The sequence below is a fragment of the Leptinotarsa decemlineata genome, unplaced genomic scaffold (assembly GCF_025532065.1).
Source record: "Leptinotarsa decemlineata unplaced genomic scaffold, Ldec_3_MD MMD2_P_RNA_scaffold_2, whole genome shotgun sequence".
In the NCBI taxonomy this organism is placed as follows: Eukaryota; Metazoa; Arthropoda; class Insecta; order Coleoptera; family Chrysomelidae; genus Leptinotarsa; species Leptinotarsa decemlineata.
This window is the reverse complement of record NW_027412529.1, coordinates 12,279,442-12,300,431: the sequence shown is the minus strand read 5'-3', so window position 1 is coordinate 12,300,431 and position 20,990 is coordinate 12,279,442. Positions and strand designations below refer to the sequence as shown.

Here is a 20,990-nt window from a genome sequence, read left to right as displayed (position 1 = left end):
TTCACACGGAATATGTATCAGTCATAGCTTTCGAATCACTCCGTCCATTGGTGAAAATTGTATGAAAAATTATTTAGGTAATTTTTGCGTTTATCGCGTGCAAACAAACGCAGAGTGGAAACTTTGTTTCATAATATTTATAGAGTGATTTCAAATTAACATGAATATGAAAACGTCCTTCACTTTCAAACTCAGGAATCATTTTGTCAATATCAGATATACATTATGTTGAGCAAATTGAATCGCAGCCACAGGGTTCTCAGAAAGATAAACGTAAACGTAAAGAAAAATCCATTAAATTTACATAAGAATCGTTGGCTCCTCATTTTCTTCATGTCATCAAACTCCGTTTTTATGTGCATGTCTGCTGATTTCTTATGGTTGATTAAATTGTGATTTTGTAAATTTCCAGGGTAGATTGACATAAAAATCAATCATGGAACCCTAACCATATTACTTTAAATGTAATACAAGGATGAAAATATTTCAGAGCGATACATCATACAAGGTGATAAGAGAAACAGATCCATTATCAAGAACATTTTAGAAATACCTATGCAGACAAAAAATTCCACAAAATAAACAAGTCGTCAATCAAAGAAGTTTGTTAGTTTTGCATTCATAATGAGCATTCATTACTCTTCACTTTTGAGAAACAGAGTTTATAGACAAAGAAATATGGGATTCTGATTTATGATATATATATATATATATATATATATATATATATATATATATATATATATATATATATATGCATAATATTTGTCATGATGTTAGATGGAAAATCCTATATAAAATCAGTATTGGTTTTCTTAACGATTTATTCATATCGTGAAGATCAAGCAGGGTCTTTCAAAAAGTATAGTGTTATGAATGTATCTATTATTAATTTTTTCAACTCAAAACTATCAACATCACGATGGAAACGATTCGATGATATTTGTGCAAATTTTGTTACGGGTTACTATCACTGCTGCATGATTTCATTTTGCTTTTGAATATTTACCAGCTGTTATTTTTTGTATCGCAACTATGATTCAACTTACTGATCAATGATAATTTTCCCCTGTAGCATGTATTCTGACGGTCAGTTTTATGTTTGTCGAGAGACGAGACAACCAAATAATTCACTGTGTTCAACAAGTCATACTTTTTCCTGGTATCCATCAAAGATGATAAAGAAATATATGTGTTATGCGCTTATTTTCGTGACGAAGTTTCTTTTTGTTCAACTTCTGGAATCAGGAGGTGAGTGAAGTGATTTCTAATATATTTCATCATGAATCGTGTCTTTTTTCATTTACACTTCTCTGTTTCAACACTGCCCTTCTTGAATTTCCTCGTACAATAATTCGGATATAACAATCGTTCACAAGAAAATTTCAATCAACAAATGAATGAATGAATGACTCATCAGTTAGTAAGTACTTCAATCTACTTACCTCAGTTAGGTACGTTGTGTTTTGGGCTACCCAATACTTGTTGAGGTGAACAAGCAGTTTTGAAAGTTATTTCCTCATTTAGTTATTAAAAATTCAGTTTGAATCATGGGAGTGTCTTGTTCCATATAAAATAACAATGAACTTGGAATCATCATCAATTTGATAAGTAGAATATTTAGAAAGACATATTCTCTATGAATGTAAGTTTCCTTATAAAAATACCTGTTGGTAACTCTCATTCGGTAAATTTTCGTTATGTGGACACCCGGCGATTTTGAAAAATCTTTTAACTGTACTTACGTATTCTGATGTGTAGATTACGAATCCGAAAGAAAAAAGCGGCGCTCTCCCTTATTTAAAAAGTTACGGCCCTTCAAAATTCAGAAAAGGGTAACTTTTCAGCCTTCTTTTTTACTAAATAAACTATTTGAAAACACAAGCATTTATTCACTAGGTCACCTTTACACCTTACTCCTCCTTCTTTAACACTTTTCACTTCAACAACGAATAAAGAATATATTTATGCGATATTGTCCAGATGAAAGCATCGCTGACAGATGATTTTGATAAATTAGACTTTTTATGTAAGAAGGCAATGAGAAAGGGTGGTATTTTGTCCCAATCTGTGCCACACCGTACCGAGCCTAGAGGTTCTCCAAAAACAAAATAGACGCCATTTAAAAAAATCCTAGTGGCATTTTGCCCAAATATCGATTGAGTTTTTGGATGAATTTGCCAGAAACTAACGACAACTAATAAAGAATATATAAAATAGAAAGAAAGTTCAGCTTGTTGGTAGGATTTGCGTTATGTTGAATTTGTGTTTAATGTTCGTTTTTACAATTCAACTTTGTTATTATTTCTCAAAGAATCACTCACTAACATGTAATTCACTTAATTTTCATTTGAAAAATAAAGATATTTTGTAACCAGGGGATTTCTTGTCATTACTTGCGCACATACGACATTTTTGGGTTGTATAGCCTAGACGAAAAGTTAACTAATAATGCCGTATGTGATTGTTTATTAAAATTAATTATTTTTAAAACTTTCTCATCATCATTATGTTTTTATACCTATCCTGAATAAAAAGTCACATTTGTTTTTTATTTAATTCCAAAACACTTCGAAGGCTATGGACAAAATAATGAGCTCAATTTTCTCGCTTTGATAGGCTCTGTAGATACGGCATCTGTTTTTAGGACTGCAGAATAGATCAAGCAATAATATCGATATATCAAGGGGGTTACGTACAGCGCCATCTGTCCGCGAATAGATCAAGCAATAATATCGATATTTCTGTCAAATACAGATCTCGAGCTTGAGAGTTACAAGCGAACTAACAAACATACATACAGGTGAAGCTAATATAAAGCGTGTAAAAAACGTAGTCAAAAAACACTTCATTGTGAGATTTTCACTAAACAGTTTTACAAAGACGCAACACGTGTTGCGCCATACAATGGCTTCTCCTACTTTTTTTAGAGGGGTTTATAGTGTAGCTGATAATAATTTTACCTTAAATTGCCAAGAAGTAACGAGACGAAGTAACGATATATTTCCAGTAAAAAACTGGTAATAGCAGAGTGCTAGCAAATTATCATATATTTTTAATTTTCAGAATGTTTGGAGGGAGAGACATGGTATGAATGGTGCAAAAAATGCAGATGTTATGGTCAAGAAAATTACAGCTGTGAAAGACACAGCTTCAACTGTTTATTCTCAGCTGAAAATTTACAGAACGTCATAGTTTTCTCCGATGATAGACGATGCCACTACTCTCATGAAAGGAAAAAAATGATATGCGTCGAAATGACATATCAAAAAGGTAAAAGATCTATCAATTTCATATATATTATATTCTGTATTCCATTGAATTTCACGCGGTGGTAGTGCGCCCGACTCACGATAGGAAGGCCGTGGGTTCGATCCCCGCCTCGACCAGATATATTTCTCGAGAGAATTTATCTGGTTGAAGCTGGGATATTCCTGCGACCGTGGTAGGAATTACATGTTGAAAGGTATGACCTCGTTAGTCCTTAGCTCGCACAAGTTTCTCAACTTCTGAGAGTTGTCGTTCGTATGGGTGCGACAGCTGATATACGAAAAAACATATTTTCAAACAGATTTAATTGTTAGAAAAGGAAGAAATTTCCAATACAAATGTAAAACTTTCAAGATATAATAATCAGGGAGAAAAAATCCAAGTAATAAGGCCGCAGTCGAAAGTACTTGTATTTCCAAATGTTTCATCAATACCTGAGGTTCTCTTGTTTCTAATTTTCCGAATTACTTTTTTCAATGCAATCAGGTTAGTACGGATTGAATCAAATGGTTGCTCTATTTGAATTCTCTTCAGATATTTAATTGGGTACTTGCTCGAGACTGTATCAACTGCATCTTTTGCAGTGATTGAATAATAGTGGTTGTTTAATGTCATGGGACTTATTGCTGTGTCGGTTGATTTTTCTTTAGATTGTTCTTTTCTCAAATCATTGAATATATTCCACTTTTCTTTCACTTTATCATCAACATTAGTAAATCTGTATTGACAATATATTTGTTTCGCACTCATCACATTCCAATTTGTAATTTTTGTATTTATTGAAATATCAAAGGAAATATTTGGGAAGAAAGGGTTTTAGCTTTCTACTTCTCCATCTTGAATGGAAGTCTTCTGAAGAGTGGAAGGGAGCACTCAATTTCAAAAAATTAACAAAGATGTGTAGATCATGCAGTGAAGTAACTTTCAGACACAAACCGGAAGAGCCCTCGCGAAACAGTTATTTTCATATAAACATCGAATTACACGAAAAAAAAACTTCCGCAACAAATACTTTGATATGAACGCTGAATTATAGCGAAAAACACTTTTCTCTATTCCGTTTGTATTCCAAACATTCATAATGACGTCGAATCTTATATCATCCACAAGATTCCTTGCCGTTGCTGTGCCGCTGTTTTTGGTTTCAAGGATGGAAACATAAAAAAATGCATGATGGCACTCCTAGGGTCAAAACACCCCAGAGGTAAAATAGTTCTCCAATCGTATCTCTGGGTGGGGGCTGATTTGAAGGCATCATCCTGTAGAAGTTATTCAAAAACCACTATTCCTGACGGTTAGCAAGGTCTTCCTAACATCAACCCACAGGAAAATAGCATGGTAACTGCAGTTGCTAAGAGGCTCACTAGCAACTTCAAAATCCATTTCTGAAACATCAGAGGACTCAAATCAAATATAAACTCAGTGTACCAACATCTGCGATCAAATAGTTCTCACTGTTGCACTCACAGAAACCGAAATTAGTGCTTCAACAAACCCCCGGCTATGATTTCCACTCCCGTTTCAGACGTAACTTTGGAATATCTCTTTTCATCAGAAGTGACCTCTCCTGTCAGCGAGAGAAAATGCTTGAATCCCGAAAGTTTGATGTTATGTGGTTCAAAATAATATCACAGAAGATCATCAAATTTATATTCTGTGTTTTTGCTGTGTTCATCGACCACCTTGCAATACATAATATACGGAACTATTCCCTTCACTTGCAAACACCATTGAATTTCTGCAAATCAAATATCCCAGTGCCAAAATTTCCATATTCAGTGACTTCAATGTCCACAATATAGAATTGCTCAAATTTTTGAATATCAACGACGAACAAGGTCGCAAAGTTGAGGCTTTCACAATAGGTTGCAAACCTGCTTATTCTATTACTTAGATTATAAATGAGCCAACCAGGATTTCTGACCGTGATGGATATGCTAGTCTTCTGGATCTATACCTAACAACCAATCCAGAAATTTAAATAGTCACCTTAAGGTCTCCGTTGTGATCTTCAGACCACAAACTCATTTCAGTTTTGAGTGAATTACCGATAAATGTTGGGAAACAATCTAACTCGCACATAATTTTGCATTACAGATCAGCTGAATGGGAGGATCATCAATACTGTTTCCAAAAGTTCCATTGTGCTTCTGAAGTCACGGAAGTTGTTTTATCATCCATGAATGCATTTATTCCTTTTTCAATGAAACGACTTTGTTACGACAAACCTTGGTTCAACAAAAATTGCGAGTAAGCTGTCGCCTCCAGAAATTTTGCCCACCAGCAGTGGCACAAAAATCCCACTATCGAAAACCGAACTAGGTTTATTAATGCTCGCAACAGCTGCAAACTCAGGATAGATGGTAGCAAAGTATTTCACAATCAGAGAAATAGGAATAGGCCTATCCCAACGAATCTAGACCATTCTGGTTGGTAGCTGAAGCTGTTAAACAGAACTTTACGAAATCCACAATTCCACCACTAACACAAGCGGATAACAGCCTTGAAAAAAGCAAATCTGCTAGCTGAACAATTTGCGTCCCACTCCGCAGTCGATTTCCTGGAGAAGGCATCACCCACTATTTCTATAATAGAATCCACAATGTTGAAAATTAGGTACTTTTCGACAGCGTGCAGTCAGGCAAATTCTGAAACAGTTCAATATCAACAAGGTGTGTTGTTCTGATGAAGTGCCCGTCATGATACTCAAAAAATGAACAAATGAGTTTGCACCAGTAATTGCAGACTTTTCAACCTGTCTTACAATGAAGGAGAGTTTCCTTCTTGTTAGAAAATTGCTCGCGATCAGCCCATTTCCAAAAAGGGCAAGAAAAATCTTCCCAATAATTATAGGCAAATCGCTTTGCTATCAGTGATATAAAAAATCATGGAAAAAGCCGTGAACCACCTAATCCTCAAATATTTACACGGGTTCAATATCTTGAGCGATCATCAATATGTCTTTCCGAAACAAAGATCAACAGGCGACCTTCTATCGTATGTCACTCATATTTGGAATAACGCAACTGAGAAACATGGAGAGTCGAGGGCTGTGGCGCTTGACATTTCTAAGGTATTTGACCATGTACGGCATGATGGTTTGCTAGCCAAACGTCGATGCTATGGCTTGTTGAATCATTTTTTGTATGGCTCTTCAGCTTCCTGAAAGAACGTTTTCTGCAAGTGACCGTCGATGGAAATATTTTCGCCATCAACGCTGGTATTCCCCAGGGATCCATATTGTCTTCAACTATTTTTTATTGTATGGCAACGACTTATTGAATCACTACTTTCGCACAGGCACTATTCTAAGAGGCTTGAGCTTTTTTTGTGGTGTTTGTGTTTTGTTCTTGAAAAACAGCAATGTAAATAATGAAAGAAGCACAATTTCACTTATATGAAACAGTGTCATCCTCATTGCCAGATATCCGATGATTCAACATAAGACACTTCCTTTATCGGTTCTTCAGTAGCAAATACGGATAACATTATAAAAAGAAACACTCAATTCGTTCATAAAATTACGACTTTCTGTCACGGAATGGATTAAATCCACCCATGTCGATGACAGTACGGAAATAACATTCATTGTCTTATTCTGAAAAAATTCTGATTGACAGAAAATTATTTCATGGTGAATTTCTACCTGGTAACTCCGAATGTCCCAGTTTTATCGCAGTTGATTGAAAACAAAATTGATTAGTTGAGGAGAAACATAGGGAATCAATGTTTTGTTCAAATAAAGATTCTTGATTCAAAAGTAAAACACTACCCATATAGAAATTTTACAAAAGTGTGTACCGCTATTTTGGTCATATTTTAAATGACAACCATCAGACAGGTTTTCATACCTGCTGCTCAGATAATAAATTCAATGACGATATATATTGATAAAAAGAAAACAACCAAATTTTGTTTTTTATTTTGTGAATGAATCTTCTCCATTATGGTGTCACAATTGTTTTTGTCATTATTTTTTCTCCAGATTTTCCGAAAAGAGATAAAGGCTACATATGAATTGAGATTTTCAGATTTGAATGGAACGCAGTGTATCGAGGATTCATACTTTTATGACAACTCTACCTTCTGTGAATGCGACCTAACAACAATGAAATATATTTGTCATTCAACTAATGGATTCTGGAAGACAAGTGGGGGTGAGTTTCATTGAGACGTATTAGAAAGTTGAAAAATATTATTTTAGCGGGCATATTAACTTACATCTGGTGGTAATACTGAGAAAATTTTCGGGCGAAGACAAGAATATGTAGCTTACTGTGAAGAAAAATATTTTCATTTGAGAGCATTGTTGACCTTCTTCCTGTGGGTTTTATTATTTGGAATAATATTTCAAGAATACTCGTGGCCTAGTCATATGTATAAAATGTTTCGCCAACCAGATGTTGTCCTTCTACTGATATCAATGAGGTCTTAACTTTCAGTGTTCGATTTTTTGCACGGGTCTGGCGTTACACGGTGAACGTAATTGATAGTCTGACGAATGACATTGAACCAGCGTTCGAATGGACGTTAACCAAGTGGCTTCTGTCACTCCCGCATATGTCATGTTTTTGCATCATGAGATATCTGAAAGATCATACTACGATTCTCTAGAGTTATCAAGATAATTGCTGTTGAATGATGACTATACAAATTTATTTCTCGCAGGCTTGGATCTCTATGCGATGAACTCACTACCTACATAATTTTGGGGGTACTATTATCTGGATTCATAATGCCGAACAATTCCAAATGTGTAGAAAGTCAACTGACAGCATTCTGGTTTATTGGAAACTTCTCTAGAGGACGTAAAAATAAACTACAAGTTCTCCTTGGCGCCTGAAATGATTCGCAAAAGGCGTTGAAAGTTAATGAAGTACCCAGCTTCAAATACAATTATTGTTTCTAGAAATAATGCGAGGGCATCTTTAGGCTTGTCAGCCTATCAGTACCGCGAACTGCAAAGTCAAATTCTCCATAATACTTCTGGTGAAGTTACTTTCCAAGAAGCTAGTTTTATAATTTCGCTTGATTTTTCCTACCTCTCTGCAGACCAAGTAGCAATCATTTCTACTACAGGTCTAATGATCATCTAATGAATCTAACATCATTCAAATCTAAATCATTTATTTTCTTGAAATGTCAAAAAATGTATAGAAAATGGTCATTATACATAAAAAGACAAAACAAAATATACAGGGCTATTCAAATTCGTTTCTGTACATGGGGATCTCGTAAACGATAAGAGATAGAGTGTCGGTTAAATTGTGGCAAAGTTGCGTATTTTAGAGACTTATTCAATGATGTAAAAAATCGAATATAACTATCTTGGTTCTGGAGATATACAGGAAAAACCAAAAAATCTCGAATTATTTTTTTGTCTATATCTTCTTTATTCGTAGATACAATGTCATCCCCAAAGTATGCACCATTTTGCCATTCGGCAAAATGTTTCTGCTGATAAAAGTTTGTGCATCCCCTAAAACTAAATATGCACCAACAAAATACAGTGAAAAAAGCACGTAATATACGAGGAGCCTTCAAATATTTGATTTTGAGACAAGAGTAAAGTTCTCTTATTTTGAAAAATCTCGAGAAACTTTATTTAAAAAAGTTGTTCAGCATCAAAAAATACATCTAGATTTGGAGATTTGAGAATTTTCATTTAACCACGACGAAATACCAGAAATAAGCTCAATAAAGGTTTACCGATTCCAATATCATAAAAAATTGAGAGGTCTTTCATATATAATGGAAAAAAAATGTTCAACCATTTGCCAATTGAGATCAAAGGCATAACATGTACCACTAAATTTAGAAAGTCTGTAAAAAAGCTTCTGATTTCAAAGGCTTTTTATTCTTTAGATAAATTCTATTCAGACAGAAATTAAAATTATATAAATAATCAATTTTTATTATTGTGTTTCAGTACCTACTGGTACTTATACTATGTGACTTTTTCAACTTTTTGTTCAATGTTTACATTTAGCTCTGAACTGTATAGTTGAAAACGTTTACGGAGTTGATACTTACTGTTATTTTTTATGCATTCACTTTCATATTTTTATGCTTCATAGTTTTTATATTCTCATACTTACATTTATGTGTTGCATGAGAATATTCATTATTATTATTTATTTCAATATGCAGCATATATATCATTACTTTCTGACTACTTTTTCACCCCAAAATGCTGAAATCACCAAATGTTCAAATATTACTTTCAATTTGTATAACTTATATTCTTTAAAATAATAACACTTTTGACAATAATATTTTTTCTTCGTCAATATCTTTTAAGTTGTGTATTTCTTAGAATAGTAACACTTGGTCAATGGGATTTCATCTTCGACAATAAAGTACATTTTGATTTGATTTGATTCGAGTCATGGGCATCTGAGCGGAGTTTCATTTTTTTCTTTTTTTTTTTAAATGAGGACTACGAAAAAAAATTGCTAAAACGATTAATAGACATCATCCTGTATACCACGGTTCATTTTGAAATCCTGAAATATTACGAATTACACAACTATGGTGTTAACCACAGTCACAGTCAAAGTTATTTTTATTTTTTGTTAACACCGAAAATTACTCAAAATTATACTGTATTGTAATAAGAACTTGATATGCAATAATATCAAATCACAAAACATCGAAATAAAATAGGTATTTCGGAACAAACTCATTGATTTTCTGGAGACTTCCTTGTCCAAAATAATTCTCCAAAATAATCTGCATTTACTCAGAGCAATGAAAAAATAATGAGGGTTCCAGAAAATGAAAAAAAAACTCTCGAAAAACGGTACATAGAGAGACGTGAAAGTTGCTATTATGTTTTTATTCAACTCAGTCAACCAATTTCCGGGTTCGTAATTCAAAAGGGAATAATTCACACAATTATAGTCAAATATTATCGAAACATCTCAAAATATAAAATTGCATTCATTTTCTCAGTATGAAATGAACGTCGACGATACAAAAACTACAACAAAATATACAGGTCCGTATTTAAAATTTCAAAGATGGTGTTGGCCCAAATTAGATCACACCCTGTATAAAAGATTCATGAACATATTCTGATAGCTCACATCAAGTGCCAATGGCAAAATGTGGATAGATTTTCGATATGTTTGCGAATAAAGAAGATATACACAAAAAAATAATTTGGAATTTTTTGGTTTTTCCTGTATATCTCTAGAACCAAAAGAGCTATATTCGATTTTTTCATATCATCATCACATCAAAAACTCATCAAGAGTATAAAAACATCTACCTAACAGAAACTTTTTCAATTTTTCAAAAAGAAAATCTGCCTATTAATTTATTTGGTAAACAGTTGCAAACTCAAGTCCTATACATTTTGGTGCACTTTGAGTTATCTCATACTCAGCCGCTCTATCGTGTATCAGTTGCGTTTGCCGAGTGTTTTCATCATGAATTTCATTATTGAAAATGAACTCATTCCTGTTAGTGAAAACATAAACTGACAACTCAGGAATATATAATCCAACCAGAGTTGAAATATCGTGTGTAATGAAAATGTTTCTGCATGAATACTGTCGAGGAACGTTGAACAAACAGCGTAGGATATATTTTTGTTGGATAAATACATTTCTGCTCATTGCAGAGTTGCCCCACAGACATATACCGTAGCGTAACCTGGATACAACCTGGGCATGATAAACATCTATAAGTTGGTTTTTGTTGAGAACATTTCTCAAGTTGATGAAAAGATAGGTTAATGAGCTAAACTTTGAAATTAGTTGATCACAGTTCTCATTCCAAGAAAGACTCTCATTCATTTGAATGCCTAGGAATTTTACAGCATCATGGGTGTTTCTCAAAATAGGGTCATTAACAATCACCTGGATATCATCGATTTTATTCTGATAGTTATGGAAGCGGATTAACTGAGTTTTTTCATACATTATAAAACAGGTCGTGACTACTGAAATAGTAGGAGAAATATAAATTGATCTTGTGAATCATACATCGACGGTCATGAAAATTTCTACGAACTGGCTCATTCTGATGGTTGTTGAATTCTGCTACCATATTAATGATGGTTGAAGAATGCATAGAAATAGTGGTGTTGGAACCGATTCGCTTTTGTTAAGTCAAAAACTCTCTGTGAATTGAATGCCAGAGTACGTTGAGTCTCTTCATTTTTTGAAGAATCAAAAGTGTCGTAAATCGAGTCCTTTCATCATCACATAGATCACACCATGGTATATTTCTAGGCATATTGGATGGTAACTATAAATTTCACAACCACTTGGTATATTCACTGGAGTATTTTTGGTTTCGAATTAATTTTTTTTCAATAATACGCAAGTTGTTTAAGTTGGAAAGTAATCTGTAGAGATTTTTGTTATTGATATTGCTGTTTCGAATCAGTTTTTGGGTGATAGCAAAAGTATTCTATATCTTTCAATCTGTCATTCAAAGTTATTCAAATTTTTTTCTTTTTGTTGGATTGAATTAGCATTGTTTTCCTATAAGGTTAGGTGGGGTAAGTGCACCCCCATTTTCGATAAATTGAAGTTTTTGGTTATCTCCAAAATTAGTAAAAATTAAGATCAAATTCTCACTATGATTTTATAAGTACCTGATACCTTTGCAAATATATCAGAGTATTTGGGAAGCAAAATATTTCAATTTGGTTAAAATATTTGAGTTTTTTTAAAACAATGTGTAGGTATGCTCTTACCCCATTGAATTGGGACAGGTGCATACTTTCGTGCGATTAATGACTGCATTCTTATTACAGGATTTTGTGGGTAAGTGCGTTTTATTCCATTTTTCACGAATATTTTTATATAAGGAAGATTGAATTTGGATAATTTTCAAGGGAGTTACAAGCTTTTTTGGATAAGATGTCGGTAAAGTGAAAAGTCAGAAGATGTTAAATTTTATGCCAGAAATTTTTATTTGGCTTTAAACAACTTAAAACTTGAACAAATCAACACAAATGATCTTTCTGAACTAACATAAGAAAATATTAACCTCTAATGAGAAATTGTACTTTTTGGCACGCAGTCACATCAAATTTTTGATTCCACTGAACTTTATTGAAAAAATAAGTCTTCCACGTCGATCAGTTGTGGGTTGAGGCAGAATTCTAACGATGTTCTCCTCTGCGATTGTATCAATGTCTTCTCCTTGAGGCCATATAAATGCCCCCTTGTATGACCTGAGAAATTTTATCGTCCATTCTTCCCCAGCTTTTTCAATGATTTGTGCAATATAATGTCTTTGTGTTTTTTTATTATTATATTGTACTAGCACCCATTTACCTATTGCTAAGAAACAGTCTTGCTCCTCGTCAGAAACATCAGAAAAGACTTCCGCATCCAGATCGTCCTCGAAATCAATATAATCTATGGAGGCGTCATCAGATTCGCTTGTTTCAGGTGCCACCTCGGTTTTCTTTTTACATAACTTCTTTGCCACCTCTTCCATTTTTGTTTCAGCCTGTTTGGAAGTAATGATTTCTGAACCGGGGGCGATAAGCTTACGTTTAGTGATCGGGTCTTTTTTGGAATGTTTGATAGTTTCCAACAAAAGCTGCTCAAATGAAACGTTTGGTGGTTGATAAACTTTGCCGTTTGGAAGATTTTGCTCTGCAGAAGTACTCGCTACAGGCTCAATATTTTCTACTTGAGGAGGGGTTTCTTGAGTTGTTTCTTGTTGCGTTTCTTGAGGTGTTTCCTCCTGCGTTTCTTGAGGTGTTTCCTCCTGCATTTCATGAGGTGTTTCCTCCCGCGTCCTCTTCCAACGTTTAAGGCTTTCGGGATCAAACACGTTTTCAGATATCACGTTCGGATTGTACGGGAAAATACCTGCCTTTTTAAAACCATTTGAGATTGTTTCCGTAAGGAGTTCTAGCCATGAGCTTTGGACCATGGTGGAAAATGTAGCCTTTGGTACCCAAACACCTATATTGTGTCTCTGCCATGTAACTAATTTTGCGTCCCATTTATCTTTCAAAGGTTTAAACACTGATAGATCTAGCGGTTGTAATAAATGGGACGTATGGGGAGGCAATTTAAGGATTGTAATATTCTCTTGAATGGCAAGTTCGATCACTTTCTCAGTCACATGTGTGCTGTGGCCATCGTATATCAGTAGTTGAGGTCTTTCCGCGCCCATTATTGGAATTAGTGTTTTTGCTGAATAATTGTAAATCAGCTTTCATCCATCCGTTTTTGGTAGCGCCATGAGCGGTACCGAGAAAAATTTCATTTTCGGGAATCCAAGAATTCCAAAGATTTTTTGCTTTAAATAATATCAATGGCGGTTCTTTTTTTCCTGCAGCATTTACAGCTGCCAATATGGTTGTATTCTCCCTTCCAGGACTGCTCACAGTTCTTGAAGCAGTCTTTCCAATTCCAGCCACTACTTCAGTTTTGCTGGGATCAAGACATAAACTTGACTCGTCCAGATTCCAGATTTTATCTGGCTGATTCATTAACTCGAGATCTTGAAGCGTTTGTTTAAGCAAGTTGAAGTAGAGATATATAATAAAAGGATCTGTCATATTTTTCCGTGCATATTCGATACTCTGAGGTTTTTTATCGATAGTGAATGCCGCTTTTTAAAGTTAATAAACCAGTCTTCTCCAGGCTTGTTGAATTTAAATGGTGTTTTTAGATTATTTTTGTCAACATATTGTTTTACAATATCAAGCAACTCCAACCGGCTCAAGCCAAATCCCCACGTCTCCATTTGTTTCAAACAATTTGCCAATTTTCGTTCATGTTCTTCTGGAAGTGCAGGCGGTCTACCAAATGATGAGCTTTTCGTTCCACGTCTTCCTTTTAGGTGATCTCGAATGGTTGGATAATGGAATTCTGTATAACGCTGCAACTCGTTTTGTTCTTATTACACCATTACGTTCTTCCACGGCACGTCTCAAGGTTTCTTGGGTGTACGATTGTCCTCGCTGTGAAGTTCTCACGTAAACTCGTGGCATTTTGTAAAAAAACTACAAAATAAAATAAAGAAAATGTAATGGGGTAAAAGCACACTCCATGTGCACTTCCCCCTTACGACAAATGCGCACTTTCCCCAATATCAAATTTTGCCGGGGGAAGTGCACACCTAAGTGAATTTCTGTTCTTAGCTTGACCTCTAAAAAACCAACATGCCCCCATTGAATTATACCAAAAGCGAACACTATTACATATAAACACTTTTACACTCACCCAACGACAACATAGAAATCAATTATCAGAACGAAATAATCCAATTGACACAAGGATATTAAAATTCACGTTGGCGTTCCAACAGGTTTTGCCAAAGTGACACGCACTGTTTCCACGTTTTATCGATTCCTGACGATGAGGTATGAACGTTTCAATTAAAATCCACAGATGGCGCACCCTAAACTTTAGAAATTAATTTTTCAGGGTCGTTGGATGCACTTTCCCCAAAATCGCACTTACCCCACCTGACCTGAAATAATATTGAGCAGTCCATCTTAAGATTAAATGAAGAAACAAACTTTTTTCCAAGGAAAAAACACGAGCACCACAGAAAAATCCTTCAGGCGCTATAAGGGCAGTGTCTGTGCGAAAGTAACGATTCACATTGGATTTGAATCGCTGGAATATAAATCCATTTGGAAAACGTTATCAGGAAGTGCATTTCACATAAACGAAGTATCGAGGTTGCAAGTGATATTCGGGTCTCCAATGAGGTGAATGGCTCTTTTCTAGATGGAATCCAATATCTTCAGGGTATGCTTAGGTTCGGAGCTCCATACACGAGAACAATACTCCTGAGAAGGTCTGATCTGAGCTTTAAAAAACATCAAAAGTTGTTGAGGTGTGTACAGTTTTCTGGTTCGAAACAGTGTTCTAAGCTTTCAAGAAGCAGCCTTTGCAATTCCAGCGACATGATTGTGCCAAGACATACTAGTGTCCATTTTAACCCCTCACAAACTCATCGAAGCAGAAAGCGTAATTGTCTGCCCTGACATTATCATATTTGGTTCAGAGACATTCATCTTTTTGGAGAAAACTGATTGTGGCATTGAATTGAACCAATTCGACAGACAGACAGCAAGAGCGCACTAGGAGCTCTGACAAACCCGAAGGTGACATCAAAACTGGTCTGGGAATCCCATGAAGAACTGAATGAACTTGCAAACAGAAACAAATTAACTTTGTACTTGGTGACAGGGCATTCAGGAAGCATATGTAATGATAAAGCTGATGAATGAGCTAGACGCGGATCATCAACTTCATATATAGGTCCTGAACCAGCTCTGGGGGTACCAAAATCATTGGTAAGAAACCAGATTGGGACATGGACCAATAAGATGCACACAGAGTACTGGACAAAAGTACCTGGCAGCAAACACAGTAGAACCTCCATTAGGGAACCGTCCGAGAAAAGAACCGAAGAACTACCTCAATATAGTCGGGATCGGCTCAGAATAATTACAGGGTTACTAACCGGTCATTGTCCGCTTAGATGACACCTGAATGTAATTGGGCTGTACAACGGAGACCTCAGCTGCAGATTATGCAACGAAGGGATAGAAACAGCTCTACTGTTCAGTGTGAGGCACTGAATCACAGGAGGCAGGCAATATGTGGACGTACGAAATTACGTCCAGAAGAATATAATGAACATTCAACACGGAACCTGTACAAACTAGTACAGGGAACGGGACTAATGGAATGAGTGTCATGGGAAGATGGGAGAATAAACGCAATAAGCCCAAGAGGCTGCAGTGTTTTCTGGAGACTTGGACTAAATGGACAAGTCAGACAGCTCCCAAGGTACCAAAAAAAAACCCAATTCGAAATCACTTCTAGATTCTCAATAAGATATAAACCTCCTGCTGCCGGTGACGATGTCTATCCTCAGCCGATGTCCTGGAATCCAAATGGAATGACGAGTGTGCTGACGTCAGCAAAGCAATATATTGGATTCTTGTTTTTTTCCAACGAATTGTCGATATGAATTCGTCCCGTTTTATAATGCTGGAAAAAACTTATGATCAAAGTGAAATCGATAAAATCTTTAGAGAGAAAAAATCTTTCCAGTAAAGCATTTATATATCTGTAGTGTATCTGCAGTGCATGGGTATCTGCAACAAAGTTTGGCTTTACTGCTCGTGCTTCATAATAAAACATTGCTAGTTAGATAAATCTCAAGAAGATCTATCAGGCTATGAAAATTTTGCCCGCTGGGTTATATTGAGTATATGAGCCAGAAGAAATTCGTTATTCCCAAAGAGCAAACTTCTAGTGCACCATGATGAGTTTCTGCGTGAATTCAATGTATTTTTCACAATAAAAAAGACGCCATTGATCAGTGCCTTCTTTGTGTTTGTAAATTTTGTCTTTACACAACTATATAAAGTTTTCCATTGGATTGTAACTGTGAATCTCACACACTTTCTCAACATCATCACAACATTTTCACTTTGTAGAAAAAAAAAAAGAAATATTCAGATATAGTTGATTTTTCTAATTACAGGAGTTTGCGATCCAGGAGAAGAATTTATGGAGAATATTTGCTACAAGTGTTTTTGTACTTTCACTCGATTCAGATTTTGTAAGCCATCAAATCTCTGTTTCACAAGAAAAGGTGAGTCAACTTCTCTACGATCTATCAATATTGCATTTGCAGAAGTATTGAAAAATCACCTCAATATACATAATATTTCTTAAACAAACATTGAAAGTAAATCCATCTGTACTTTTCATTTTGAAGTGAAGTTTATGAATACCATTCTGTAGAAATTTGTTTTTTATTGAGTTAAGAAACGGAAAAAAGGTGTGTCCGTTCAATAAGTATACTTCAAACTGTAATAACTCAGTGAATACTCATTCTACTCAATGAAAGTAACTTCCATTATTTTAAACTGTAATAACTTGGTGAATACTCATTTAACTGAATGAAAGTAAGTTCCATTACTTTAAACTGTAATAACTCACTGAATACTCATTCAACTCAATAAAAGTAAGTTTCATTTGAATCAGTGTACTTTCTAGAAGGTAACACTAGACGATCAACTCCGTCAGAATGAAAATTGTGTTCTTGGAATTTGATGAAGTCGACGAAGGCCGTTTTTGTCAGATCCAGATTGGCGAAGGTGTTACCGGTGGGAAAGTAATAGAAGTGCTTGAAAGAATGGTACATTTTGTCGATTTCCTTAGGATACGACTCTACTTTCTGCCTGGTTGCAGAAAGTTATAGTGAATCTCACCAACCGCTGACCACTATAGACATACCATGTTCTTTCCTTGAGGATCTTTTTGAAAAGATGTTCACTTCAACAAATGCTTGGTAATATTGAAGAAATGATGTTGGAAAATGAAAATTTGGGAATATATGAAATAAGCTGTGAGGATTGTGACAAAAATATATCAGCCAGACTAAGCGAGTGATTATAACTCGTTTCAAAGAACAAGCAGCACATACGATTTTGAAGAGCAGAAAAATCTAGTGTCTCTAAACACGCCTTGGAGAAGGGCCATAGGAAAATATCCGAATTTATTGACCCATTCAAAGATACACTGCAATGTGAGATATCTATCATATTTTCGAAACTGTTGAGATCGGTACATGTCACTAGATTCTTGTATGAGTTCGTAAGTGAATCTTGTTGTTTAACTTTTTATGAATCAATCTGTTGTGGTAACTTTCACGAGAAAATTTCTCGCAAATTTTCGCCTGAAATCATTAATGTATATCGGAAAATGAATGTTGTTGGATATGAAAAAAAAACAGTTTTAGAAAAAGGTTTTCACGAGTTTTCTACGTCATCGAAAAACGCGAGTCGAGAAAAGTATTAAAGTTCTGATAATTGGGAAAATTACTTTTTTTCAAATCATTACTATTTTTCATGTGAATATTCATGTGCGGGCTGATTAGACCAATAGGTTAGGTTAGGTTAGGTCCAAAGTGAGTGGGTATATTCGACCCTCAACCGTAACTCGCAAGAGTTTATTGTGGCTCACACATAATCACACTCGGCCAAATAAACCCAGCCGATTAGTTTGTATGGTGAGTGGTCTTTCAGGTCAAATTGTGAGAGTACGGCTATGCCGAATTCTAAAAACCTGACTCGGTCTCCAGCGGAACAGGCACAGAGTATTTTGTGCTCTGCTGTTTCATCATTTTCCAAACAGAGGCGACGCACACTGTCTTCTGACAGTCCGAGTCTCTGCATATGATGATTCGAATGACAGTGACCTGTAAGAAGGCCTGTTAGACATCGTAGTTCATCCCTACTGTAGTCCAACAACTGTATGGTATCAAGTTTTGAAGGGTCAATAAACGTCAATCCTGAAGCCAATCCTGGAAGATTCTGCCAGAAGTCCATAAATCTTCTTCCCATCCAGGTGTTCAATTTTCGTTTGGCAAAGCCTGAAGCGATGCCAAAGACAGATTCTGATCCAATGAAGCTGCTTGCAGCACCCTTCTTTGAAAGGAGGAAATTCGTGTTGATACATCTCAGTGAAACTGTATTCCATTTCATCATTACCCATTCAATTTCTGATATTAGTTGCTAGATATACCTACTGAGAACCTTATCACGTTGAAATTGTTTTCATAAATAATGTTTTTTGAAATATCAAAAGTGTTTTAGCCATGTGATGTTTAAATAGGGCGCAAATTATAGTTTTTTTAGGATTTCAATTTCAGACATAACAGAGAAGAGTATATATTTTTTTTTCAGAAAAGCCTGGTAATTGTCCAATTCTACCGACCTTTTATCCAAAACCCCTACAAGATTTATGTACCTTCGAAAGATATCAGGAGTGTTACACCGACCATGGCTGCGTTGGCCCTCAGAAATGCTGTCGTGTTAGCGATTGTTTTCTTAGATGTGTCGATCCCGTAAAGGACAATAATAAGTGAAATTCTAAGTATTATTGTGATAAGACAATCATAACTTTTATTTCAATGAATTATAAAATTTGTTAAAACTTGATGTTGTTCACTTCTTCCTTATTATTTGTTTTACGAACAATCTTTGACTTTTATCAATCGAATGGAATTGAAAATTATAAAAAGATGACAAACTTTTGAATGAAATAAAAGAAAATTTTAGACGTGATGAACCAAATCGAGGTGACAAGAAAACTTCTCTGAATTCATTTTTTCATATTTCATTCCCGAAAATGAAGTAAATGATCACCTTAGTTGACATTTTCATAACTATCAGGAAACATACTTAATGTTTCAATCGATTTCGAATGGTTCAAATTTTGTTTTGAATTATCATCACAAGCATCATTAGCTAGGTATATTATTTCAATAGTTTGATGGATGCAGCCGTTAACTACGTGGCAGATCATGAGAAATGAGAATGAAAACTAGTATTTGTTCAACTGTTATTAAAAGTGACAGATGATTTATACAAAGTAGCGTGTTGAAAATATTGTGTTGAAAGTATTCTCAACACGATTTTTTTCGATCAAATAGCAATAAACAAAACATAATTATTCAATTTTCAAGGAAGTTTTATTATGAACAATAGGTGTAGATACAATTAAATTCTGTTAAAAATGTATTGTATACATTATTTGCATAATTATTATTATTCATGAACATTAATATTGAAAGTACAATAGGGATAATTGTTGATATTGATACTTTGCGAAGATGTAAAGCTTTGTAATATATTTGAACTATCTGAGTTGACAATTTCATGGGCATTAACATGTATTTCTTGAAGTGCAGAGGACGATATTGTAACGCTGGAGCTAGCTGTTGAAATTATTAGCAATATACTTTTTATGAGAAATAGATTGAGTAACCCTCAGCTGCTGTTGTAGACTTCTATCCTTCCTGCTTCTTAACATTTGCTCCTGATTCTGCTAGCAAAGAAGCAGAAGACCTTCTGAAGGGAGATTCAGAAACCTAGCAACGATAGAGAGCATTTTCCCAAACGTGGTTATACCGACTGGGTTGGCACTGCATTTATAATTTGAGTATTTCAGAAAAAAACATTGAAAATTGACAACAGTAGGGCGTAATGCAACGTATTTATTAAAATAGTCAATGTTTTTTTTCCAACAATGCAGAAAGAACGACCTTTTTTCTTTTTTGTATTTGGAATTTGAACAATCAATGATTCATCCATTGATTCAATGCCTTCTATTAATAACTAATAACTAACAAACTATGAACTGAATATGGATCCATTTATAAGAGACTGTAACCACAACTTATAACAAACAACTTATACACAAATTATAACAAACTCAAAATATTTCAAAACAGTTTCCCCTACGAAATTTAATATTCTCCACATCAATATTAGAAGTATTCGCAAAAATATGGATGAACTATCAGTATTCTTTGATGAGTTAGAAACTCAAATCGATATTATAATACTGTCAGAAACGTATGCGGTGTATGATATTCAACTAATCGAAATGGCGGGATATCATGCTTTATATAATGAAAACATGCTCAACAAGAATGATGGAGTGATCGCTTATATACGAAAAGACCTAGAATTTTCATATAACATTAAGAATATTGGAGAGCAAAAGGCACTCGAACTAAAAACACGAATAAATAATCAACAAACAATAATAACGAGTACTTACAGATCCCCAAACACCTGCCCAAATAAATTCAATGCCGAGCTATTGAATTACTTGAATACTTCTGAGAAAAATGATATACACATTATAACGGGAGACTTGAATATTGATCTGTTAGCTGACAATAATTATGTACAT

At 34.9% G+C, this 20,990-nt stretch overlaps 1 protein-coding gene and 1 long non-coding RNA gene across 3 annotated transcripts; one reads left to right on the top strand and one right to left on the bottom strand.

The window, feature by feature from the left end:
- The first annotated feature begins 1,018 nt into the window (after window positions 1–1,018).
- Window positions 1,019–19,323, top strand: LOC111514205 (uncharacterized). 2 transcript variants are annotated; one of them, XM_074186585.1, is made up of 5 exons: window positions 1,058–1,251; window positions 3,067–3,273; window positions 7,302–7,427; window positions 16,765–16,875; window positions 18,974–19,310. In XM_074186585.1, the coding sequence occupies exons 1-5, from the start codon at window positions 1,077–1,079 to the stop codon at window positions 19,153–19,155; spliced, it is 801 nt and encodes a 266-aa protein (XP_074042686.1). In that variant the 5' UTR covers window positions 1,058–1,076; the 3' UTR covers window positions 19,156–19,310. The 2 variants fall into 2 exon arrangements, with proteins under 2 accessions (XP_074042687.1, XP_074042686.1); XM_074186586.1 differs by lacking the exon at window positions 7,302–7,427 and having other exon boundaries at window positions 1,019–1,251; window positions 18,974–19,323.
- On the bottom strand, window positions 13,858–14,558 carry LOC141487498 (uncharacterized). Its single transcript, XR_012468411.1, has 2 exons — window positions 14,478–14,558; window positions 13,858–14,257 (listed from the first exon to the last, which is right to left on the bottom strand). It is a non-coding gene; the product is annotated as an uncharacterized lncRNA (long non-coding RNA).
- Window positions 19,324–20,990: the final 1,667 nt, after the last annotated feature.